General features: G+C 42.5%; 2 protein-coding genes across 2 annotated transcripts in view; one reads left to right on the forward strand and one right to left on the reverse strand.

Annotated features, from left to right (window-relative positions):
- HEATR4 (HEAT repeat containing 4) overlaps positions 1–18,956 on the forward strand; it is a gene marked incomplete at its 3' end in the record, with an annotated part of 35,603 nt that extends 16,647 nt beyond the window's left edge. Inside the window, exons 12-16 of the mRNA XM_082863773.1 lie at positions 683–872; positions 1,554–1,632; positions 2,965–3,124; positions 4,537–4,595; positions 18,798–18,956. Coding sequence (XP_082719899.1) covers positions 683–872; positions 1,554–1,632; positions 2,965–3,124; positions 4,537–4,595; positions 18,798–18,956 — 647 coding nt within the window. The remainder of the gene's footprint in view (positions 1–682; positions 873–1,553; positions 1,633–2,964; positions 3,125–4,536; positions 4,596–18,797) is intronic.
- On the reverse strand, positions 4,398–6,687 carry RIOX1 (ribosomal oxygenase 1; the record flags this gene model as incomplete). Its single annotated transcript, XM_082864253.1, has 1 exon — positions 4,398–6,687. The coding sequence occupies one exon, from the start codon at positions 6,685–6,687 to the stop codon at positions 4,714–4,716; it is 1,974 nt and encodes a 657-aa protein (XP_082720379.1). The 3' UTR covers positions 4,398–4,713.
- Positions 18,957–26,386: the final 7,430 nt, after the last annotated feature.

Genomic DNA, 26,386 nt, shown 5'->3' on the forward strand with positions numbered 1-26,386 from the left:
TCTATGTCAAACGCTTTAAGGCAAAGGGCTGAAAGGACAATCCCTGCCAACAGAGTTAGGTATGAGTTCCAAGTAGGTATCCACTGTTGGATATACTTGCTTTCTCTGGAGGTTTCAACCATAGGACTCTGTAAAAGTCAGACCAGATTCAAGACTGCTACAAACCTAAAATCCTGCCCTCAAATTTCCTAGAGTTTCTTTTTAGGGAGTTTTGGCATTGTTTCTCTCTGACAGTCTGGCAGGTCCCTTTAAGAATCTGCCCTGGGTTAAGCTGTGAAGTAATTGTGCCTTCTTTCCCCATTACCCTGCCTTGACTAGGTTGGTCTTCTGAGTTATCTATCCCATATCTCATTCCTAGATAAATAGGTAAATTAGTATATTCTCACATCCTAATGGACAAGGATGGCGTGGAATACCCCCCCCCCTTTCTGGGAATTCTCTGGAGATAATGTCCTATTCTAACCCATTCCTAAAATTCTAATGGTAATTGTCATCTAAAAGGGAAGGTAAAGACAAAATACTTAGTTTAGTATTTGCAATATTTAATTGCAAATTAAATAATTGCAAGTGGTTGCCTATACCTTATTATTATTATTTATTAATAAGGCCATTTCTGGATGCTAGGATATAGCAAGCTCAATCTTAAGTGACAGTGGAACATGCTGCCCTCTAATCTCTGCAGCTTTGGGACAAATTGGCCACGTGAATCCCCAACTGATAGACTCCCTGCTCTGGGCTATACACTATGAAGAATCACCAGGTGTACGACTAGAGGCTTGCCGTAGCATCCTAGCCCTCAAACTTCAAGGTGACCGAGTCAGGGACACCTTCCTAGACATGCTGCTCCTAGAGAACCATGATGCTGTTCTAAAGTAAGCACTAACCCTCTGGTTCCTGCCGTGACCTCTTTTACTGCCAACTCTCCCAACCTTGTTAACAGAGTATGTGCCTGCCTTTCCAGGCTGCTTAATGGCTGTAAAAAGCACAGGCTCACCTGGGCCATTCATCTACTGAGCAAGTGGGTAACAGAAAAACTGGCCTGAATTAGATTAAAAGTCAAGCTCATGTAGTTTACGTACTTGTTCATCATCCCAGGTGGGTTTTTTTATTCAACTAACATTTATCAAGTGCCTACTTAGTGACGATAGGCTTTAGCGTCAAAAAGACCAGGATTTGAACCCCAGCTCAGACATGTGCTAGCTCTGTGAGTCTGGGTAAGTTACTTAAATTCTCTGAGCCCATTTTTTCATGTATCAAACGCAGACGGCACTCTGCCTTATGGGTCTGTGGTGATGAGTAATGAGATAACATGTTAGTACCTGTCATAAAGGTGTTCAATAAATAATATCTACTAGTACCTTCAAGTATATCATCTCAAAAACTACAGAACACCCCTACAAGCTAAGCATCATACAATTTTTGCAAATAAAGCTCAGCAAAACTGCAGTTAGGATTGGAACTTAGGATTCTTGTCTGATTCCAAGTCCTGTATTTTCCACCTCCATGCTTTAAGGATAGGAAGAACAGCCTAAGAAGTCCTTCTTACCTTTCAGAGAAATTCACCATGCAATGAAGATACTCAACTTAGAAAATGAAGGAAACCAAGAAATGCTTCAGAAGATCAAGAACAGGGTAGATAAGTACAAGCTATGTTTTCAAGAAAAAATTCAGGGCTCTCAAGGGTTCCTCAGACCCCTTTTTCCCCCTAAGCATGTACGTACCCTCTTCCCCAACACAGAAATACTTTCTACAGCCCCAGATACAATATCTCACTTGAAGATACAAAATACATCTGTGCAAGATAGGATTATAAAATCCTACTAGTAAAAAGTAAAACAAAGCAAAAATCCCCTTAGGCCTGTCAAGTAGCCCTCAAAATCAGCTGTTTCTGAAATATTGTTTCCTTTCCTTCCCTTTTTTCCCCCACCATCCTCTAAACTCGAGTTCTTTCTTTTTTGCAGATAGGCATAAAGAAGGAATGAGGGACTGGAATAGGCCCCCTAAATTTATTTTTTAATTAATTAATTTTTTGGGGCTGTGTTAGTTCTTCGTTGCTGCGCAAGGCTTTCTCTAGTTGCTGCAAGTGGGGGCTACTCTTCGTTGCGGCGCACGGGCTTCTCACTGCGGTGGCTTCTCTTGTTGAGGAGCATGGGCTCTAGGCACACAGGCTTCCGTAGTTGTGGCTCGCCGGCTCTAGAGCACAGGCTCAGTAGTTGTGGCGCATGGGCTTAGTTGCTCCGTGGCATGTGGGATCTTCCCGGACCAGGTCTCAAACCCATGTCCCCTGCATTGGCAGGTGGATTCTTAACCACTGCGCCACCAGGGAGGTCCCTAGATTTTCTTTTTCCTTCTAAACTTTCCTTAATTCCTAATCTGGGCTCTTTCACCAAAGGAACTCTAGCTGAACAGGTGGTTCTAATTTTTCAAAGCTGTTAGAGGAGATGAAAATTGAGGGAAAAGGACTTTAAAAAGGCAAAAGAGGGCTTCCCTGGTGGCACAGTAGTTGGGAGTCCGCCTGCCGATGCAGGGGACACGGGTTCGTGCCCCGGTCCGGGGGGTCCCACATGCCGCGGAGCGGCTGCGCCCGTGAGCCATGGCCGCTGAGCCTGCACGTCCGGAGCCTGTTGCTCTGCAGCGGGAGGGGCCACGGTGGTGACAGGCCCGCGTACCGCAAAAAAAAAAAAAAAAAAAAAAGGCAAAAGATTCTTCATATGATTCACAAAACCAATTTCACATCAAGCAAGCATTTCTTAGCAGATTCCTTTCATCATGTCCAAAAAGCTAAAGTAAAGTTTTCAATAACAGATGTGAAAAATGTCCAACCAATATCACCAGAGAAAAATGTTCTCAGGCATTTACATACCACCTAATACTAATAAGCATGATGCAATGCTACTTTATTAACGCTTTTTGATGATTTACAGCCTAGTATAGTTGTTTTTTTCAACATTTGTTCTGATTCAGATTCAAACACTAAGCCAAAAGGAACTGTTGATACAGAAAATATTCAAGATTGAGACAGTCATAGGAAAAGTGAAGGAGGAAGCAAAACGTGTTTACATGCAACCCAAACAAGGGCAAAAACCACTGAAATTCCATACTTTTCTCCAAGAAACTTTTCAGGGTAAGTTTTCTAGGGGTGAGTCCTATGCCTTGACTCCTTTAACAAGCCTTTTTCATGACTGGATGTTTGGGGACTTAGTTGTGAGCCCTGTAGGATGAGAGCCAGGAAAGGACACTTTCTTTTCTTCTTGGCCACCATCCTCTCAGTCCTTCTGTTATCGTTTCCTTGTCCCCCTCCCCCAGGCTCTGATTTGCTATCTGCCCCTTAAAAAAAGAATGATGTAATTCTATCTGAACCAATTTGAAAGTTAGGTCAAAAAACGGACGCCTTAGAAAAACAAAACAAAAAACTGCCGTGTGTACGTCTGGTTAAGCACTCAGAAAAATCCTTGAAGCTTAACCTTGAATAGTAATATTACCTCTGGAAAGTGAGATTATACGTACATCTACGCTTTTGCAACTTTAAAAAAAAACGATTTCATAAAGTTCTCAGCTTTACATAACTCAACCTATCAGTTATGGTGAAAGGATCTTAAAAGTTCCAGATACAACCTAAATGATGAGGTGTAGACATCAAGCTGTACCAAAACATACTTACAAAATCAGTGTGCCCAGGCGCAGCAGCAGCCTCAGGTCATTCAGCCAGCTGCCCACCAGCCACCACCCCAAACCCAGGTCTTCTGCTTCCAAGTCCAGTGCTCTCTCTGGTACACCAGGCTCTTTTCCACCAACCATGAGAATATTCACTTGCCAGATTTGGGGAAGTTTCTTCCAACTGCCAGAAAAAAATGAGAGTGGAAAGTAACTTGAACACCAGCCTTCCCTCATGGCCAGCTTGCTACAAGTTGGCTGACTGAGGCCTACGACAGCACAACTAGGTGACATTCTGTCTCTTTGGGAGCAGTGCCAGCCACTGATGCAAGCAAGCACTGAGCAAAACCCTAATACACTTTTAAAAACATAATATACTCAAAACTTTTCTAATAGGATTGTGCTGTTTGGGGTTCGAGTAACATGATTAAAATGAATCAATTACCCCCAAAGTTGCAGAATTGGCCCCAATCCTACAACCGTCCCAAGTTACCTTTCACCTCAGCTGTTGATTTTCCCTATCGACCTCCCTCCTCCCACGTTTCTTCAGACCATGCCACATAAGAATCTAGCCCTAGAAAAAGGAAAACATTCTCTGGCATTTTAATAACTTTTCTAACTTTCACACAGACTCACAGTAACAAACAGGATACTGACCCCAACCCTCCCCCCAAACTGATGAAAGAGAACTCAAACGAAGGATGCAAATTCCAAATAAAAACTTCTAATGTCTCAAGCAGAGTAACACAGCAAATGCCACACAGTACACGGAAGCCTGAGGGTGATGATGACGTTGGTACTCTCAAATGATCAGGAATCAGGGTTACTTCAGAACAAGCTCCTTCTTCCACCTCCAACTTCTGCTTTTACTTTTGTGCCTAGATGAGGTGGTGGTTCCTAGAAGACCGTCTGAGTTGTGTGACATTGAAGCAGTCATAAAGGTAAATGTAAGCACAGTCATGGTTATTAAGGTAAGAACGAATTTTCCCCCCAAAAAAAGTGGTGGTGGTAGGAGAGAATCACTACTGTCTTGTTTCTGGCAATCAAGGAGTAACTAGTTCAGGTTAGAGGCATCTTGGTGAGCAGCAGCCCCTTGTCATATAACATGGTCGCCAGGGAAAGCTGGTCCTCCACACTGTCGCACGGCAAGTCCGCTACCCTCACAAACTCTGGGTAGGAGCGGAGCAGGAGTTCCATGGCATCAGCTTGCTGGGGGTATATCTCCAAGCACTTGGGCTCTTCCAGATGATAAACTCGGGAGTTTTCCACTGTATAATAGAGAAACAAATGGCCTCCCTCACCCACCAGCCGAGCTATACCATCCTGAAGCATGTGCACTTCTGTTTCTGTTGTCAATTGGGCCCCCACGTTTACGGGTTCCCCAGCCTCCCACCGAATTGGGAGCCCATAAACGCTTAGTGCCCTCTCCCTCTGAGTCAACACTGGGGGCAGAGAATCGTGGATGAAGTCTTTGGCTCTCTGGTCAGCCACAGCATCGACAGGGGCAAAGTGTCCCAAGCGGGCAACCAAGACCCGCACTTTCTCCATGAAAGCAGTTCTTCGCGGATCCTTAGACTCCGAATGCTGGGCCCCCATGTAATCCATAAAGTCTCGGGGCAGTCCCCTACGAAACTCCACATTTTCCTCCATTGCAGCCTGCACTGCCAGAGGCAGTACGGCCTCCAGGAAGTCGCCCCAGGTATTGCGCTGGTATGTGGACAAGGTCAGGTGCAGAGAGTGCACTCCATCCTGGCATTCGGCTTGGTGAATGAAGCCTCTGGGAAAATAGAGCAAATCTCCAGGTTCCAGCACCGTCTGCAGCACCGGCTCTCCTAGGTCGTCCTGACTGAAGTTGGGGCTGGATGTCAGGGCTAGTTCCTCGGTCGGAACCCGCGGTCGGTAGACCCGCCAGAGTTTCCTACCTTCCAGCTGCAGCACAAAAGCCTCGATATCGTCGTAGTGGGGGGCAAAGCCCTGCGAGTTGGGGGGCGTGAGGTAAACGTTGGAGCCTGCCATGCTTCCAAACTGCTCCTGGAGCACAGCCAAAAACTGCCACACGGTGGTGGAGAAAGCCTGCGGACAGAGGAGGCGCAGGGAGCAGCCGGCCCTGTACAGGGACCACGCGGCGGCGGGCAGGGCGCGGCCGGGTGGGTTCAGGGTCTCGCGCCGCCCACTGATGTAGCGCGCGGCGTCCAGGTGCTGCCCAAACTGCACCTCCTCGTCGCGCAGCATTGAGTCCAGATCGGCGGTAGAGAAAAGACCCTGGTAGTAGGTGTGGTCCTGCCGCCGCACCAGCACAGCCTCGCGCTCCCATAGGCGCCGGTAGAAATGGTCGGGCGGCATGGGCGCGATGAGCCACTCGAAGAGGCGCGCCGCCCGCCGCCGGCTGCTGGGGATGCGGTTCAGCTCAGCCAAGACGCGCTGCAGCGGGGAGTCCCAGGGCAGCTCCCCACCCGCGCTTTCCCCCTGCGGCCCCGACAGCGTCGCTGGAGCCACGGACGGCGGGGCGGCCGCCAAGTGCTGGGCAGAGCACAGCACGGCCGAGGTCTCCACCAAGCGCGGCGGGGGGCCCGAGGCCTGCACCAGGCGTGCCGGCAGGGCGGATGCCTCCACCAGGCGCGCCGGCGGGGTCTGCGCCTCCACCAAGCGCGCCGATGGGGTCTGCGCCTCCACCAGGGCGCGGGGAGTCTGCAGGGATCGGGACGCGGGCGAGGCCTCTAACAGCTCCGCGGGCCCGAGGTGGCCGTACGGCTCCCGCCGGGTCACATCCGAGAGGGCCGCCGCCCCTCCAGCCAGCGGGTCCCTGCGCTCGTCGACCATCGACTCCACCCTCGAGTCCTCCGAGTCCTCGCTCGGCAGCGCCTGGGCCCTCAGCGCGGCCATCCGGGACGCGACACTTCTCCTCAGCTGCCTTCGGATCTTCCTGGGCCTCAGGGGCAGGGCCAGGACCGACCCGCTATGTGGCTGTGGCTGGCGCCGGCGCCTCAACCGCCCGCGCCTCGGCAGCCCAGCGCTAGCCCGGAGCCCGTCCATGGTCCTACCCTCTCCCGAGCCCAGCGGGAGATGGCGAGAAACCGGCTCCGGCAGTCGGCTTCCGCAGTGTACTCTGGGAAAGGGGTGGGCCTCCAGCCGCCTCTGGGTTGTCCCCGCCCACCATTCTTCCGCCGGCGCCTCCGGCTGGCTCCTTTAGAAAATGTTAATTCAATGCATGGCTTCCCGCTAGAGCGGCGGAGTCCCCGCCAAATTAACACGAATTCCATATTTAGGGGGCAGTTTACAAATCAAGTTGCCAGGGACTCCAGGAGAAAGAAAGTTAGCTACTGAACTTTTTCCTTCTAGTGTCTGCAAATTGCAGTGTTCCTCGGGAGGTCCCAGTTTCTGAAAAACACGTTCCCCAGCAGCTTTGCATGAGAAAGCGCACAATTCTTGGTTTCAAGGAATGCCCTCAGGCAAAGTTCTAGGTTCAAATTTCGATCCACCTGGGTCTCTTTACAGACTGATTGAAGCCCTAAATTCCTCCGCCTAACTTCCCTTCCTCCCCTCTCCATTACAAATTTTCAGTCATTGCTCTCTCTCTGAAAATGAAGCTACAGACTTTTCTTTTATTCTTTTTTTATTTTATTTTTTTAATTTAACAAATGTTTACTGACTAGTAAGTGACAAACATTGCGATGGCATCGGAGTAACAATCATAGACAAGACAACGAAACAGACTATCACCTGCCTTCATGGGACACGTTTCAGAGGACACGATCAACCTGCAAGGAAATGCACGCTTTCCTTTTTCTTCCCTTCATCTTTGCTAGTTTAATCCAGCTCAAACTTGAAGTTCATCTCCAAGGCTACTTCTTAATTAAACTGGAAAGGAATATTTTCTGACTTAATAATTCCATATTCAGTGAACATATGCTGACTCTACCTGCCCAGCATCCATCCCGGCCATCCACCCCCGCCCCCGCGACGAAAGACACTGAATTTCCTTTGAAGAACCATCCTGTGCTGGGACTCCACTTGGTCTCCAGAAGTGCTGCAGAACACAGTGAATGCTCCCAGACTGTGGAAGGCCTGGCCACAATGATTGGCTTGTGCTTAACCAAATGACCCAAGTTTCTCCAGTCAAAGTGACTCAGAGGAGCGTCACTATATATACAGGCTGCCTACGATTCTTTTTAGAGTCCACGTCTAGTGTTATCCTACTTCAGAAGGTCTTGAGAGGTGACCATATGCCAGGCGCTCTTCTAGACACCGGAGATGCAGAGGTGAGCGATATCCTCACTGTTTTTGGTGGCAGATGAGCGTCCATCCAAAAAATTTCCTGTGTCCCCGAGCTGCTGCGGGAGACCAACTCTGAGTCCCACGTGTTCTCTCCAAGCTGCCCATGCTGTTTAGGAAGAGCTGCGCGCAGCGTCTTGGTCCAGGGGAACTTTGGTCCCTCGTCAATCCAGTTCACTCGGGCGGCAGGGGTGGGGAGGGGGCCGACCTGCGCCTCCTCAGGGGAATCGGGGCCATTCTTTTTTTTTTTTTTTTTTTTGCGGTAAGAGGGCCTCTCACTGTTGTGGCCCCTTCCGTTGCGGAGCACAGGCTCCGGACGCGCAGGCTCAGCGGCCATGGCTCACGGGCCCAGCCACTCCGCGGCATGTGGGATCCTCCTGGACAGGGGCACGAACCCGTGTCCCCTGCAACAGCAGGCGGACTCTCAACCACTGCGCCACCAGGTAAGCCCCCGGGGCCATTCTGTATTCTTGATAACTGCCCTTCACACCCCCTCTGGGATTTTGTTTTATTAGCTACAACTTCTCTCTCCAGAATCTTCAAACTCACCTCCTCTGAACCTTAAATCGACTTCTTAAATCTGGGCCTCTCATTAACAGGCACTGTGGTAGGCATGAGGGTGCAATTGTTGAGAACATGGTCACTGTCCCCATGTAACTATTGTTGCTTTATACATAAAGATTACTTGTCTTCATTTGAAACATTTATGATAGATTACCAGGAATGGAATTGCTGGGTCAATTTAATTTTTGTGATTATTATAGGGCAAGATAATTTTTGTGATTATTATAGGTTTTACCAAACTTCCTCCCAAAGAGTTTACAACCTTGCAAGCAATTATGAGCAGGTTAGACTACATGGCCTCTAGGGCCTTTTCTGTGTTTCTGTTTGATCTCTCAATCTTCTTCCTCACATTCCTATCCAAACCCTTGAGAAAGCATTTCGATTTTACCCCTACCCAGGTGTCACATCTACACTTTTAATTTCTCACATGGTCTATTACAGTGGTCCTCAAGTGGGGGCAATTTTGCCTTCCCAGGGAACACTCAAATATCGTATATTAACACATATATGTGGAATCTGAAAAAATTGGTATAGACGATCTTGTTTACAAAGCAGAAATAGAGACACAGGCATAGAGAACAAACCTATGGATACCAAGGGGGCAATGGGGGGGGGGGTTGGGATGAACTGGGAGATTGGGATTGACATATATACACTATTGATACTATGTATAAATTAGATAACTAATGAGAACCTACTGTATAGCACAGGGAACTCTACTCAATGCTCTGTGGTGACCTAAAGTGGAAGGAAATCCAAAAAAGAGGGGATATATGTATACATATAGGTGATTCACTTTGCTGTGCAGTAAAAACTAACACAACACTGTAAAGCAACTATACTCTAATAATGATTAAGAGAAAAAAAAAAGAAATTGCAAACTCTACAGGCAGCTCAACATGTGGGTTTATACTGGGCCTTGATGAGAAACAATGTTGCTGGTTTCCCCTGCCATATTCTCTGGAACTCAGAACAAGAGACTTGATCAAGAATAGGAGAGAAACTTCAGTTCAAGGAAGAAGCCTTTTGACCTCATCAAACGTATAAGCTTTTGCACAGCAAAGGAGACCATAAACAAAACAAAAAGACAACCTACGTAATGAGAGAAAATATTTGTAATGTGACCAACAAGGGCTTAATTTCCAAAATATACAAACAGCTCATACAGCTAAATATTAGAAAAACAAAAAACCCAATCAAAAAATGGACAGAGGGACTTCCTTAGTCATCCAGTGGGTAAGACTCAGCACTCCCAATGCAGGGGGCCTGGGTTCGATCTCTGGTCGGGGAACTAGATCCCACATGCATGCCACAACTAAGAAGTCCACATGCTGCAACTAAAAGATCCTACATGCTGCAGCGAAGATCCCGTGTGCTGCAGCTAAGACCCAGTGCAGCCAAAATAAATAAATAAAAATAAATAAATCTTAAAAAAAAAATGGGCAGAATACCTAAATAGATATTTCTCCAAAGAAGACATACAGATGGCCAAAAGGCACATGAACAGGTGTTCAACATCACTAATTATTAGAGAAATGCAAATCAAAACTGCAATGAGGTATCACCTCACACCAGTCAGAATGGCCATCATCAAAAAGTCTACGAATAATAAATGCTGGAGAGGGTGTGGAGAAAAGGGAACCCTCCTACACTGTAGGAGGGACTATAAGTTGGTGCAGCCACTATGGAGAACAGTATGGAGGGTCCTTAAAAAACTAAAAATAGAGCTACCAAATGATCCAGGAATCCCACTCCTGGGCATATATCCAGAAAAGACAAAAACTCTATTTCGAAAAGACACATTCACCCCAATGTTCATAGCAGCACTATTTACAATAGCCAAGACATGGAAGCAATCTAAGTGTCCAAAAACGAATGGATAAAGAATATGTGGTGTATATATATATATATATATATATATATATATATATACCATAAAAAAGAATGAAATTATGCCATTTGGAGCAACATGGATGGACCTAGAGATTATCATACTAAGTGAAGTAAGTCAGACAAAGATCATATATCACTTTTATGTGGAATCTAAAAAAAATGATACAAAGGAACTTATTTACAAAACAGAAATAGACTCACAGACATAGAAAACAAACATGGTTACCAAAGGGGGAAGGGGAGAAGAGGGATAAATTAGGATCTTGAGATTAAGATTAATATACAGGGGCTTCCCTGGTGGCGTAGCGGTTGGGGGTCTGCCTGCCGGTGCGGGGGACGTGGGTTCATGCCCCGGTCTGGGAGGATCCCACATGCCGTGGAGCGGCTGGGCCCGTGAGCCATGGCCGCTGAGCCTGGGCGTCCGGAGCCTGTGCTCCGCAACGGGAGAGGCTACAACGGTGAGAGGCCTGCATACTGCAAAAAAAAAAAAAAAAAAAAAAAAAAGATTAATATACACATTACTGTATATAAAATAGATAAACACCAAAGTCCTACTGTTTAGCACAGGGAATTATATTCAATACCTGTGATAACCTGTAATGGAAAAGAATCTGAAAAAGAATATGTATATATCAGAATCACTTTGCTGTACGCCAGAAACTAGCACAACCTTTTAAATCAACTATATTTCAAAAAAAAAAGGAAAGAAAGAAGCCTTTTAATTCTACCTAGTGGGCCTTCTACATTGCCTCCCAAATGTTTTTCAAACTGCTTTGGGGAAAGTAATAAATGTTTGTGATTAAAAAAAAAAATGGGGCTTCCCTGGTGGCGCAGTGCTTGAGAGTCCGCCTGCCGATGCAAGGGACACGGGTTCGTGCCCCAGTCCAGGAAGATCCCACATGCCGCAGAGCGGCTGGGCCCATGAGCCATGGCCGCTGAGCCTGCGCGTCCAGAGCCTGTGCTCTGCAACGGGAGAGGCCACAACAGTGAGAGGCCCGCGTACGGAGAAAAAAAAAAAAAAAAAGGTCCACATCAAAAAAATCTTAAATAAAAAAAAGTACCCTTATTAAAGCCCATTTCACATTCCAGCTCCTCCCCAAAGGCTCTCCCATCTCCCTAGTCACAGGAGAACTTTGGCCCTTTCACATTGCTTTAGCACATTGTGCATGTATTGGTGTATTATATATCAGATTCCTTCTTAAACTTCCTAAACTGTAAACTCCTTCGAGCAAAGGACTTCCTTATGCCTCTTTCTCTTGCTTTTAGCACACTGCTCTTCACAGAGAAGATGCACAGGAAATGTTTGTGGGAAGCAGACCAACCAGAATTGAGTCCCTGCTACTCATTATCTGTGGCATTAGCTCAGTCAAGTTACTCTCTCAGATCTCGGTAATCTCATCTGTAAAGTAGGAGTAGTCATTGAACATACTTCTTCATAGATGTATGGAGAAAATAATGTTTTATTGTGAGCATAAAATAATGCATGCAAGGCACTTAGCACAGGATCTGGTACAGATCTAAACACTTAAAAAATTGTAGCTATAATTTATTATTATGGAGCAAGGACCTGTATGATGGCTTTTGTGCCTCTGGCCTAGTTCAGAGAAACTAGGAGTGGGGGAGTCAGAGAAGTTCTTGAATTGGCCAGGATGACAGCATGGGATGGGAAGATTAAGACTATTTTTGCCTGTGCCCTGTGGAAGTTTAAATGGGTGAGTGGGACCGTTTCAGACAAGGCCATCATGTGAGGTATCGCTCTGCACAAAGTTACCTGGCCAAGGGCCAGAGTAGGGTCTGAAACCAACCGATGTTATCCTCGAAAGTCCTGTGCCCTACTCTAGGGCTGCAGTGTCTGGAGGAAGGGCCAGCAGAGGGGGAGCCCTCTTCCTAATTGACATACAGGCTGTGTGTGCTGGCCAGACCCTGATATCAGATTCCCCAGGGAAATATTGCAGAGGGCAGGTCAAGGATGGCACTGGGAGGTTTCATTGCTTTTTCAAAGGGAGCGGTTTTCAATAGACAGTGGACACATCCTGTAGTGAACTGGGGGGATGAGCTATGCTTCTCTGCTGGCAAAGCTGGGAAACACTGGGCTTAGCTAGACGAGAGCTGTAAATTTGTCTTTTCCACATCCTGTACAATATCTCCTCCTCTTAGTCTTTCCTGTGACCTCATCCTTTTCTTTCTTCAACATTTTGTGATTTCCTCAAGTAAAGAATGTTGTTGCTATCTATCTTCTAGTTTCCCTTGTGACTGGGAGACACCTTTTGGAGACTGACTGACTTTTAATTTCATCATTTTCCTGTGGCTCTACTTAGTTCAACAAAAGCAGCTATTAATAACCATTTTCAGAAATATATTTACTGGGACTTCCCTGGCGGCGCAGTGGTTAAGAATCCGCCTGCCAATGCCTGGGACACAGGTTCGATCCCTTATCCAGGAAGATCCCACATGCCACAGGGCAACTAAGCCCGAGCGCCACAACTACTGAGCCAGCGCTCTAGAGCCCACAAGCCACAACTACTGAGCCTGCGCCCCTAGAGCCCGTGCTCCACAACAAGAGAAGCCACCGCAATGAGAAGCCTGCGCACCGCATCGAAGAGTAGCCCCTGCTCCTCACTGCAACTAGAGAAAGCCCGTGCACAGCAACGAAGACCCAACACAGCCAAAAAAAAGAAAGAAAAAGAAAAAGAAATATATTTACTGACATGGAATAATGTTCTCAATATATCATTGAATAAGAAAAAAAGCAGACAAAATAAGTATTATGGTAGGATCCCATTTGGGAGATATATATGTGTGTCGATATGTATGTGTATTTCTATCTATCTATACATCCATCCATATATACATACTACTGAAAAAAGTTTGGGAGTCTTTATGCCGCAATATTTAACAGTGATCGTCTTTGGATGGTGGGATTCCAGGTGATTTTTATTTTCTTCTTCTTTGCATATTTGCATGGTCTGGGTTTTCTACATTGTACATATCATTTGTGCAATTAAAAATATAGTGTTTTTTTTGGAATTCCCTAGCAGTCCAGTGGTTAGGACTCCGTGCTTCCACTGCAGGGGCAAGGGTTCCATCCCTGGTTGGGGAACTAAGAACCCGCAAGCTGTGGGGCATGGCCAAAAAAAAAAAAAAGAAAAACATATATAGTGTTTTTTTAAACAACAAACTTCACTCTCCCTAATTCATTTCATTTCTTCTGATCTCTAATCATTGCTTGCCTTGCTCTTATTTTTTTGAATTGATATTATCTTTGTTTAATGAAAGAAATTTGACATTGAGATTACAGAAGTTACTAATTGTTCATCAGAGAAGCTGCTGTAGAAAAGATCTTGAATAGAGCCAATCCCATGTTTAAATCTACATAGAATGATCTGAATCCTCTCAGAAAAGTTATCTCCCCCACCAAATCCCATTGTTAGATAGTTATACCTTTGGATAAGTCATTGCCTTTTTCATTCATTCGTTATTTAAAATTCAAATACACTGGGAAGGTGTAATAATTTGCCAGGGCTGCCATAACAAAGTACCACAGACTGGCTGACTTTAACAACAGAAGTTTATTTTCAGAAAACAATTTCTGGAGGCTAGAAGTCTGAGATCAAGGTGTTGGCAGGGCTGTTTTCTGGGGCCTTTCTCCTTAGCTTGTGGATGACTGCCTTCTCCCAATCTTTATATGGTCTTCCCTCTGTACAATTCTGTGTTAAAATTTCTCCTTTTTATAAGAACATCAGTCATATTAGATTAGGGTCCATTTTTACAATCTCATTTTAACTTAATAACCTCTTTAAAGACCCTATCTTCAAATACAGTCACATTCTGAGGTACTGGGGGTTAGAACTTCAACACATGAATTTTGGGAGACACAATTTATCCCATAACAGAGGGGTGATATACACTAAGTCACAAATTCCTTTAAGCACTTTTCCTTTTTGAAGGAAGGATAACATGATAAGTTGTTGAAAGGGGGATAGGGAGAAAAAGAAATTAAAGAAAAAAGAAAAACAAGTGTCCAGGGTAGTGGTTCTCAGCCCAAGATGATTTTGTCCCCCCTCCCTTCCAGGGGACATTTGGCAATATCGAGAGACAGTTTTGATTGTCACAACAGGGGAGATGCTACTGGCATCTAATGCGTAGAGGCCAGAGATGCTGCTAAACATCCTGCAATGTGCAGTACAGCCCCACAACAAAGAATTATCCGGCCCTAAATGTACCAAGGTTGAGAAACCCTAGGATAAACTTTTGGATGACCCCATCAACATAAAAATGTGGATATCTTTGATCCAGTAATGCTGCTTCTAGGAATCTATCCTACAGAAATATTCATCCATGTGTACAAACATATATAGATATAGAGATAGAGAGAGAGATAGAGACAGAGATATATACAGATGCTCATTGCTTATCATTTCAAAATTGGAAATGACTCAAATGTCGACTAAGTTTCAAGAATTCTTGTTAAATATAATGACTAGGAAAGATGTTGAAAATATATTGTAAACTGAAAAATCAAATTGCAGTACAACATATATGTTGTCCCTTTTTAAAAAAATCCATATACATTTATATATATTTTCTTTACATTTATCCATATACATTTATATATAGTTTCTTTAAAACCACATATGTTGTATTTGTGTGTGTGACTGCACAGTTGAATATTTGAAGTCAGAGGTTGCCTCTAGGGAATGGCATTATTGGCAATAGAAGAACTTTCATGTTTAACTTTATACATTTCTGAATAATTTTGCTTAAGACCTCAAGGATATAGGACTTTGCTGTGGCAAATGTGAGACAGATTACAGTCTAACTTTGAGACTACTGACTCACTAATTTGTAAAACTATTTTACCAAATTACTGTAAATTAGGGATCAACAAATTATAACTCTAAGGCCAAATCTGGCCTGACTCCTGTTTTTACACACCCTGTGGACTAAGAATGATTTTCATATTTTTAAATGGTTGAAAAAAATCAAAAGAAGAATAATATTTTCTGAAATAAAATGTGTACAAAACTCAAATTTCAGTGCCCACAGATAAATTTTATTGGAATACAACCACACTCATTCATTACAAACTGTCTGTGGCTACTCTCATACTACAATAGCAGAGCTGAGCAGTTTTGACACAGGCCATCAGGCCCACAAAGCCTAAAATATATACTATTAATATTTGGCCCTTCACAGAAGTCTGCGAACATCATGTAAGATGCTGTCTAGGATGTTGAACTTCCAACTCTGTTGCTCATGGACCCTCTAAAAGAATTGTGAAAAGCTATGTCACCTCTTCACCTTTTTTCATTGGCATCAAACATTTTTTTTAAGTTTAAATAGACACAAAGCATCTAATTTCTAACATCTACATAGTCCAGCATTTATATATATTGATATTTTAAATTAAAACTGTTACATCGGGCTTCCCTTGTGGCACAGTGGTTGAGAGTCTGCCTGCCGATGCAGGGGACACGGGTTCGTGCCCCGGTCTGGGAAGATCCCACATGCCGCGGAGCGGCTGGACCCATGAGCCATGGCTGCTGAGCCTGCGCGTCCGGAGCCTGTGCTCCACAACGGGAGAAGCCACAGCAGTGAGAGGCCCGCATACCGCAAAAAAAAACCCACAAAAAACTGTTAAATCACTTTAAACATCCAACTAAATCTATAACAGTTCGATACCTACCATCATCCATTTAAAAAAATTATAAAATAAACAAGCTCTTCTTTGAAGTTGAAAATTTAATGTCTTTTTTTAGCTTACATTTCCATTTTGAAATAACTTCCAGACAGAATTTTATTCTGATACACTATATGTTTATGCTTGAAAATATTTTTCATCATCATAACACTGTCTGTAACAAAAATATGTATTTAAATTGAGGTTACGGTTATATTCTCTTGTCATAGTCTGGGTTTTTCCTGGGATTCCCTGACCTCCTAAATGATTTTCTTTTTAATTTGTATTCATTAAGTTTCGTTCTTGTGCTGTATAGTTCTACGGGTTTTCACAAATGCCTAATGCCATGTATCCATCATTTCAGTATCATGCAGAATAGTTTAACTACACTAAAAATCTTCTGTGCTTCCTCTTTTCCATCCTCTCTTCCTCCCCGCAAACAACTGACAATCAGTGATCTTATTATTATCTCTGTAGTTCTGCCTTTTCTAGAATGTCATATAACTAAAATCATACATATGTAGCCTTTTCAGGCTAACTTGTTTCACTTAGCGATACATATTCAAGGAGGTTCACCCAAGTCTTTTGTGGCTTGAGAGCTTATTTCTTGTCTGTGAACAATATTTCATTGTATGGATGTACCACAGTTTGTCTTTCATTTCACCTACCGAAGGTTGATTCTGGTTTTTAATGATTATGAATGAAGTTGCTACAAACATTCATGTGCAGGTGAGACTTACAAATTAAAAGTTAAAATGATATGACCCATCACAATTGATTTATTCAATTTTTTAAGTAATGAAAAGCAAGATAATAAATAATGTGTTGGTTCTTTTTCCTTAAATAGCAAAAATACAATATAATATGTAGCTAAAATTGTAAGTTATTTGTGAAATAAGAAATATTATACAAGGCATGGTGTTCTCTCTGCATATATGTAAGTGGGCATATATCAAACTTTGGGGTTAGGCTTTTGAGATTAATTAAAGAATAGTCAAGTATGGGTTGGCCAAAAGTTCGTTCGGGTTTTTGTACCATCTTATGGGAAAAACCCGAATGAACTTTTTGGCCGAACCAATATAAAAAATCAGAAATAATCCCATTAAATTCATTAGACATCATAATAAAATTTTTCCTATTTATTTAATGAAGGAGGAAGATATATACATACACAAGGGACTTCCCTGGTGGTCCAGTGGTTAAGACTCCATGCTTCCACTGCAGGAGGCACAGGTTTCATCCCTTGTTGGGGAACTAAGATCCTGCATGCTTCACAGCATGGCCAAAAAATAAATTAATTAAATTAAAAATTTAAAAAATTCACCATTTGTAGTACCACTAGAGGTTTGCTCCCTGCAAATACACAATTCTGATGTATTCTATTTTGCTTGATCCTATCACAAAAGAAAAACATGGTGCATTTATTTATAATGCAGTTTTCCTGCACCACCACATTCTGGTAAGGAGCTCCAAAGACTGCAAAAATTCCAAATTCAAACCTGGCCTTTTTGTCAATGTAGGTGATAGTATGTATTTTAGTTAACAGTTTGGGGACTTCCCTGGTGGTCCAGTGGTTACGACTCTGTGCTCCCAATGTAGGAAGCCTGGGTTCGATCCCTGGTCAGGGAAATAGATCCCGCATGCCACAACTAAGACGCGGTGCGGCCAAGTCAATAAATATATATATATATTTTTTAAAAGTTTGGGGCTTCCCTGGTGGTGCAGTGGTTGAGAGTCCACCTGCGATGCAGGGGACACGGGTTCAGTGCCTTGGTCCGGGAAGATCCCATATGCCGTGGAGCGGCTAGGTCCGTGAGCCATGGCCGCTGGGCCTGCGCGTGCGGATCCTATGCTCCGCAACGGGAGAGGCCACGACAGTGAGAGGCCCGCGTACCGCAAAAAAAAAAAAAAAAAAAAAACCGTTTGTTAGCTTGATTTTTAAAAAATATTTATTTATTTATTTGGCCGCGCCCAGTCTTAGAAGATCCCGCGGCACGCGGGATCTTTTAGTTGCAGCATGCGGGATCTAGTTCCCTGACCAGGGATCAAACCGGGCGCCCTGCAGTGGGTGGGAGTCTTAGCCACTGGACCACCAGGGAAATCCCTACTAGCTTGATTTATAACATTTAAATATTTAGACGTTTAGTAAATGGCATTCCATTTGTACTTTGGCCCTAAGCTAAGAATACATTTGGGAATGAGATAGATAACTCTCTTACTATTTCATAGAGTAATACAGAAACCTAGATTAACATTAGAACAGCCTAGATTCCTGGGAACGCTTTAACCTAGGTACAAACTCAACTACGGCCATCACTACTTTGATTTATAAGGTGAAAATAGAGCAGCGCTGTGTCCCCAGGGGCTGTTCACCCTGAGTGAATCCACCTTAGCGCACATGAAGAATAAAGCTCTTTAGTCATTGCTACTACAGTTCCCATAGCTGCTGCTACGACTACATATTAATAAAGACATAGAAAACACAGGCTAACCCCAAAGATCACCATGTGGAGGTCCAAGCCTTGGGTGGGAAATTCAGGCATATTCTCCACATTAGGCTGCTGACTGCAATCAAAACAGGCAGGTCTTGGACTCATAGATTCTATTCTTTTATTTATTATGGTAGTTCACAGAGCTGTTCTGATAAAACCATGGCTGAAGAGGCTTTCTCTTTGGATCTGTCACATGAGACCACATTTTGCACATGCGCTCACATGTTAATATCTCTCTGCAGCCTGTGAGGCCCCGCACACCAAATCCCTGGTCACAGAGTCCAGTCCCGGGCCTAAGCACAAGAAGCAGAGGTCATTCATCACTTGTCAAAGATCTACGCACTGCCCGGGAAAAAAGAATTGCGATGGGACCATTTGGATCTGACAACCAAGATCTCTAGCTAAGTAAAAACTCAAGTTTTTTCCAGGGTCGTGTCCTCTTCCCCTAGAAGGAAAGGTAATTATTTCTGGGATGAGCCCTTCTCTTGCTCCAAGACACAGGCAGCAGTGGACCTAGTCACATTCTTCTCTTTAACTGATGTTGTGTATCTCTTTGTCATTATGTTTATAAAGAAAAATCTGTTTAACAGTAAACCTGGCTCTTTAATGTGCACCATTTACACAGAGGGTTAAAGAAAATTGACAACACATTAGGTGACAGTCCATATTTTTCCATAACCCAGAAAAGTCCTATATTAAATATAGGTCAGAACTCCAAATTTTACTAGAATAGAAATATTCAAAGACCCAGAATCTTTTGTAAGCTATACAAAGAGCCCTTTGAAACCCAAACTAGAATCCCATTAATCTAGGAAAGAAAATCTTAAGTGATGTTTTCTATCTACAAGTCTAGTCTTGTTTTAGAGCAAGTTCTTTAACTGCAGCCCAGAAGGCAATAAGGAAGCCATGTCACTGGACTGTTACAAGAAAACAGAGCTAGTACAATATTTTCCACCTTGTACTGTGTGGGTGGGTGTGAACACTTTTAGATCCCTAGGAAGCATTGCTGCAGTTTCACAAGGCTGATTAGCATTCTCATGAGCCTCCTTAATGTACTTAATGCTTAAAAGATTAAGGCATCATGGGAGAGTTACAGACGGTATCTGTATCCTAAGCTGGGATCCTGTAAGAGCACACAATACCCAAAAAATTGCCATGGAAGAGGAAAGATCCAGAACTCATAGTAGCAGAACTCATCCAGCTTTCTTTCCTAAATATTGATTGCTGTTTACACCCTAAATAGCTTTGGGACATTCAGTGATTAAAATAAAACCAATATTAATTTCTCTCTCCATTTTTCTCCCCCTAATCAGATCCTCTCTTCTGGTTGCACTGTTACGATCAGAAATATAAAAAGCAATAATTTCTACTATGAACACCTAGCAGCTATTGAACATGGGGGAAAAAAAAACTTTGGGGGGATATCAGTTAAGTATGTAAAAGAAAATCTTCCCTTTTCCTGACTCATGTAACCCATGTTTTTATTTATTAATTTACACACTTCAAGTTAAATACTAATCCAAAAAGCACCATCATATACATCAAAATTATTTCCACATCTATCAAGTCTGAAGATTCTGAGATCTGGCTGCCATGAGACATTTGAGACAATAAATAATTCTGTGAGTACTTTCTCAGCCCCTCTATCTTTGACTTTGTCATTTCATAATGAAAGGACTTTATTGTGCTCTCTGCATCACTGGCAGGAACAAGAAGCCTGAACGGAACCCTTCAGTCAGTCAGCAAGGCCAAACAGAGGGTCTATTAGGCCTTCGGCACTCTGGGAGATGTAGCAGAAGCAGCAGAAATGGCCCTTGTCTTTGAGGAGTGTACAAAGGGTTCTATAAAACACACATATAAGAACCTTTGAAAGACAGTATGCTTAATCTAGTAGGAATTGTGGGGTACACAGAAGATGTGTTGTAGGAGTCCAGGGGAGAAGGGCGCTGGAGTAGTCATGGGTCTCAGGGATAGCACAAGCCTTAGATAGAGTGAGGGGAGGAGGGAAGATCTTCCAGGTGGGGGGAAGGACACAAGAAAAGCTGGAGGATGGAACTCGGCAGGGCTCCACAGCTCCATTTTCCTCTTGTGTTTCCAAATCGGTTCACTTGTTGCTTCACAATAAAGAAGCAGGTCATCCATCCTCCTTGCCCTTGTGCTTTCTAGCTGTATCTATTCATATTAATAAACTGTTATAATGACAAAATATTCCAGAGATCCTTTCCTGTCCTTCCAGACTGAGGCAGTTGTAGGAGAGTCTTCCCGCACAGAATGTTTCAGCTGTCTCCTTTCCATTGCTCTTTCCATTTTTCGTCTCCTTTCTTCTGCCCCAGACATTCGCTAACTCCACAGGTTGATTAGACAAGGGATTGCTGCCTATCCTACTTTAAAAGGAAGCTTCTGTTTGGCCCAATTTGTGGGAGAAACACTATGCTGACCTTCTCTTTGTCGAGATCTAGAGAAATTTTCCATTTTTCAACTCAGATTCATGTCCTTATTAGTTTACATATTCCATCTAAGTTAGCATCCCTTAGTGAACTACATCAACAGAAATCTTCCTGACCAGACTAACAGCAAAGGGAGGGCGGTGGGTCGAAGGAAAACACCTGCGTTAGAATTTGTTCTTTAGAATTTGTTCTCTCCCATCCCACAACCTCCCATTGGTTATCACTTAATCCTCCCACTCCATCGTATCCTTTCTGGAAGAGCTATACTGTCAACAAATAGTTACCAAATGCATGTATTATACTTAGGCATCATGGCTGTGCCAGGAAGTGTAAGACAGTTTTTCTGACTCTGAGGAGTTTGTTTTCTTACTGGATAAAAGGGGCTCATTTGTTGGAGGCAGCAGCATCAGTGCCTCTCAGAGGTCAAGAGTGAGCTGGATACTCTGACTTTTTTGAGACTTCAGCTATATTTTTAAAAATGAAGTGCCAAAATGAAATTTCTAAAAATACAGTAGGTTTTTAATGTATCCACTTAAATTATTGCTTTTAACACAAAAAATTACAATGACTAACTTTTGAAACAATGTCAAAAATCTAAATTAACATGAATGTTCATAGCAATATTATTCATAATAGCCAAGAAGTGGAAACAACCCAAATGTCCATCAACTGATGGATGGATAAATAAACTTTGGTGTATCCATACAATAAAATATTATTTGTCAATAAAAAGTAATGAGGTACTAGTCCATTGACAGATGAAAGGATAAAGAAAATGTGATTATATATATATATATATATACATATACACACATATAAATGTATACCCACATATACAATGGAAATACTACTCAGCCATAAAAAAGAATGAAATAATGCCATTTGCAGCAACATGGGTGGACCTAGAGATTATCATACTAAGTGAAGTAAGTCAGACAGAGAAAGACAAATATTATATGATATCACTTATATGTGGAATCTAAAAAAATGATACAAATGAACTTATTTACAAAATAGAAAGAGACTCACAGACATTGAAAACAAACTTATGGTAACCAAAGGGGAAAAGGGGTGGAGAGGAATAAATTAGGAGTTTGGGATTAGCAGATACACACTACCACATACAAAATAGATAAACAACAAAGACCTACTGTATAGCACAGGGAACTATATGCAATATCTTGTAATAACCTGTAATGGAAAAGAATCTGAAAAAGAATATATAACTGAATCACTTTGCTGTATACATGAAACTAACACATTATAAATCAATATACTGAAGTATTGATAAATGCTACAGCGTGGCTGAACCTTGAAAACACTATGCTAAGTGAAGGAAGCCAGTTACCAAAGATCACATATTGTATGATTTCATTTATATGAAATTTCCAGACTGGACAAATTTTTTTAATTTGTCTATTCCTTCTTAAACCAATTGTCTGTTGATGTGCACTTGGGTTATTTTCATGTCTCGGCTATTGTAAATAGTGCTGCTATGAACATTGGAGTGCATGTGTCTTTTCAAATTGGAGTTTTCAACTTTTCCAGATATATGCCCAGGAGTGGAATTGCTGGATATATGGTAGCTCTATTTTTAGTTTTTTGAGGAACCTGCATACTGTTCTCCATAGTGGCTTCACCAATTTACATTCCCATCAATAGTGTAGGAGGTTCCTTTTCTCCACACCCTCTCCAGCATTTTTTTATAGACTTTTTTCTTTTTTTAACATCGTTATATAGACTTTTTGATGATAGCCATTCTGATCGGTATGAGGTAGTGCCCAATTGTGGTTTTGATTTGCATTTCTCTAATAATTAGTGGTGTTGAGCATTTTTTCATGTGCCTGTTGGCCATCTGAATGTCTTCTTTGGGGAAATGTCTGTTTAGGTCTTCTGCCCATTTTTTGATTGGGTTGGGTTTTTTTTTTTTTTTGATATTGAGTTGCATAAGCTGTTTGTACATTTTGGATATTAACCTCTTGTCAATTGCATCATGTGCAAATATTTTCTCCCAGTCCATAGGTTGTCTTTTAATTTTGTTGATAGTTTCCTTTGCTATGCAAAAGCTTATAAGTTTGATTAGGTCCCATTTGTTTATTTTTGCTTTTGTTTCCTTTGCCTTAAGAGACAGGTCCAAAAAAATATTGCTACGATTTAGGTCAAAGAATGTTTTGCCTATGTTCTCTTCTAGGAGTTTATGGTGTTATGTCTTATATTTAGGTATTTTAACCATTTTGAGTTTATTTTTGTATATGGTGTGAGGGAGTGTTCTAATTTCATTCTTTTACATGTAGCCGTCCAGCTTTTCCAACACCATTTGCTAAAGAGACTCTCTTTTCTCCTTGTATATTCTTGCCTCCTTTGCAGTAGATTACAGAATATCAAATTTATATAAACAGAAAGTAGATTAGTGATTGCTTAGGGCTGGGAGAGGTGGGAATGGGGGAGGGAGAGTCGGAGAGGGGAATAGGAATTGACTGTTAATGGGGTTTCTTTTGGGGGAACAGATATGTTCTAAAATTAGACTGTGGTGATGATTGTTCAACCTTGTGAATAAAATGAAAAAACATTGCATCATACACTTTAAATGGGTGAATTGTATAGTATGTTAATTGTACCTCAATTCGGCTGTTTTTAAAAAATCTAAATCGAAAGGCTTTTGTGACTGTGAAAGGCCCACAAGTGTAGGATGCTGTGCAGTGTGGAGTAGTGAACAGAACACTGGCTTTGGAAGTCAACATGCCTGAGTCCAAATATTTTGCTGCTTATTAATTATGTGACCTTTGGTGAGTGACTTAAATTCTCTGAGATTTATTATTTTTTTAATAAATTTATTTTATTTATTTATTTTTGGCTGCATTGGATCTTCGTTGTTGCATGCTGGCTTTCTCTAGTTGCGGCAAGTGAGGGCTACTCTTCGTTGTGGTGCGTGGGCTTCTCATTGTAGTATCTTCTCTTGTTGTGGAGCACGGGCTCTAGGTGCATGGGCTTCAGTAGTTGTAGCACATGGACTCCGTAGTTGTAGCACATGGGCTCAGTAGTTGTGGCTTGCAGGCTCTAGAGTGCAGGCTCAGTAGTTGTGGCACACGGGCTTAGTTACTCCACGGCATGTGGGATCTTCCTGGACCAGGGCTCGAACCCTTGTCCCCTGAATTGGCAGGCGGATTATTAACCACTCTGCCACCTGAGATTTCTTTCATTCACTGTAAAATGGTGACAATAATTCCTACTTCATAGGACTGGGTTTTGTTTTTTTTAAAAAAAACATTGATTCAAAAAATATTTATTAAAGAGTTATTACATTCCAGGAACTGTTCTAGGTTCTGGGATATAGCAGTGACCAGGATAGCCAAGGTTTTCTACATTATAACTCATGCAAAAAAATCTAGATTTTTACATGAAACTTGTCCACCGTAAAACATTGGCAATTACTTTAAAAATATTAAAAACACTGAAAACTAACACTGTGCAAAACACATCTGGGAGCCAAATTTTGCCCTTGGGCTGAGAGTTTGTGACCCCTGATGTAGGCTTTTCAGAGGGTGAGTTTCTAGGCTATTGCCCTCAGCACCCTCAGCCTGTTCCCATGTGCTGCCCAGCGCCAACCAAAGAAAAATTCCTCAAAAATTCAGCGAAATCGTCCTAGCAAGTAATTGAGCTAGGCAGTGGCCTGGATCTTACCCATCTGTATAAGATGCTGCAGGCTTCCTCAATGACCCAGTGAGGCCCCATTCATTTTCCATGCCTGGGCTGAGCTGGCACTTCCTACAGGGTAGGTTTGGAAGTCGCTTGTGCTTCCCATACCTTTCAAGATCATCTGTCCTCTGAGAATCTCTTTGGGAGGCCAGTTTAGGACACAGTCTCAGATGTTAGGATTTAGCCCTTTCATTCTTCCTTATCTGCTGATACCTGTCACCTCAACTGTTTTTGGACAAACATATAAGTGTGCACTAGTTGTATGGGAGGCTGTTTCCTGGAACTCAGTAATGGGTAATTCATCTATTTTAGTTCTCTAACATATCCCAGATCTCAGAAAAGAAAAAAAAAAAGCTCTAAATATATCTTGTAACTATTCAATTCAGAGTCAAACAAATTTAAATTGCTCATTTGTCCATCAACAGAGCAGTAGAGTTTAAAGCTCTGGGAAGAGGGATTCTATAGAGAGAATTCAGGAAGTCAGTGCCTTCATTAGTCCATTTTACCCTCTCAACACCAAAATGCTGTTTGGGGTACTTCACCCCATAGGGTCATGGAATTTTCCAGTGCCTCTGAGTTTGAGACTTTCACAGGCAGAAGCTAAGTGGAGCACATCAGACTTCCAAAAGCCTCTACCAAGACAGCGTGGTACCATACCTTTGATAAAGGAGGCAAGAATATACAGTGGAGAAAAGACAGCCTCGTCAATAAGTGGTGCTGGGAAAACTGGACAGCTACATGTAAAAGAATGAAATTAGAACACTCCCTGACACCACACACAAGAATAAACTCAAAATGGATTCGAGATCTAAATGTAAGACCGGGCACTATAAAACTCTTAGAGGAAAACATAGGCAGAACATGCTATGACATAAATCACAGCAAGATCCTTTTTGACCCACCTCCTAGAGAAATGGAAATAAAAACAAAAATAAACAAATGGGACCTAATGAAACTTCAAAGCTTTTGCACAGCAAAGGAAACCATAAACAAGACGAAAAGACAACCCTCAGAATGGGAGAAAATATTTGCAAATGAAGCAACTGACAAAGGATTAATCTCCAAAATTTACAAGCAGCTCATGCAGCTCAATAACAAAAAAACAAACAACCCAATCCATAAATGGGCAGAAGACCTAAATAGACATTTCTCCAAAGAAGATATACAGATTGCCAACAAACACATGAAAGAATACTCAACATCATTCATCATTAGAGAAATGCAAATCAAAACTACAATGTGATATCATCTCACACCGGTCAGAATGGCCATCATCAAAAAATCTACAAACAATAAATGCTGGAGAGGGTGTGCAGAAAAGGGAACCCTCTTGCACTGTTGGTGGGAATGTAAATTGATACAGCCACTATGGAGAACAGTATGGACGTTCCTTAAAAAACTAAAAATAGAACTACCATATGACCCAGCAATCACACTACTGGGCATATACCCTGAGAAAACCATAATTCAAAAAGAGTCATGTACCACAATGTTCACTGCAGCTCTATTTACAATGGCCAGGACATGGAAGCAACCTAAGTGTCCATCAACAGATGAATGGATAAAGAAGATGTGGAACATATGTACAATGGAATATTACTCAGCCATAAAAAGAAACGAAATTGAGTTATCTGTAGTGAGGTGGATGGACCTAGAGTCTGTCATGTACAGTGAAGTAAGTCAGAAAG

The sequence above is a fragment of the Leucopleurus acutus genome (genome assembly GCF_964270905.1).
Source record: "Leucopleurus acutus genome assembly, chromosome: 1".
Lineage (NCBI taxonomy): Eukaryota > Metazoa > Chordata > Mammalia > Artiodactyla > Delphinidae > Leucopleurus > Leucopleurus acutus.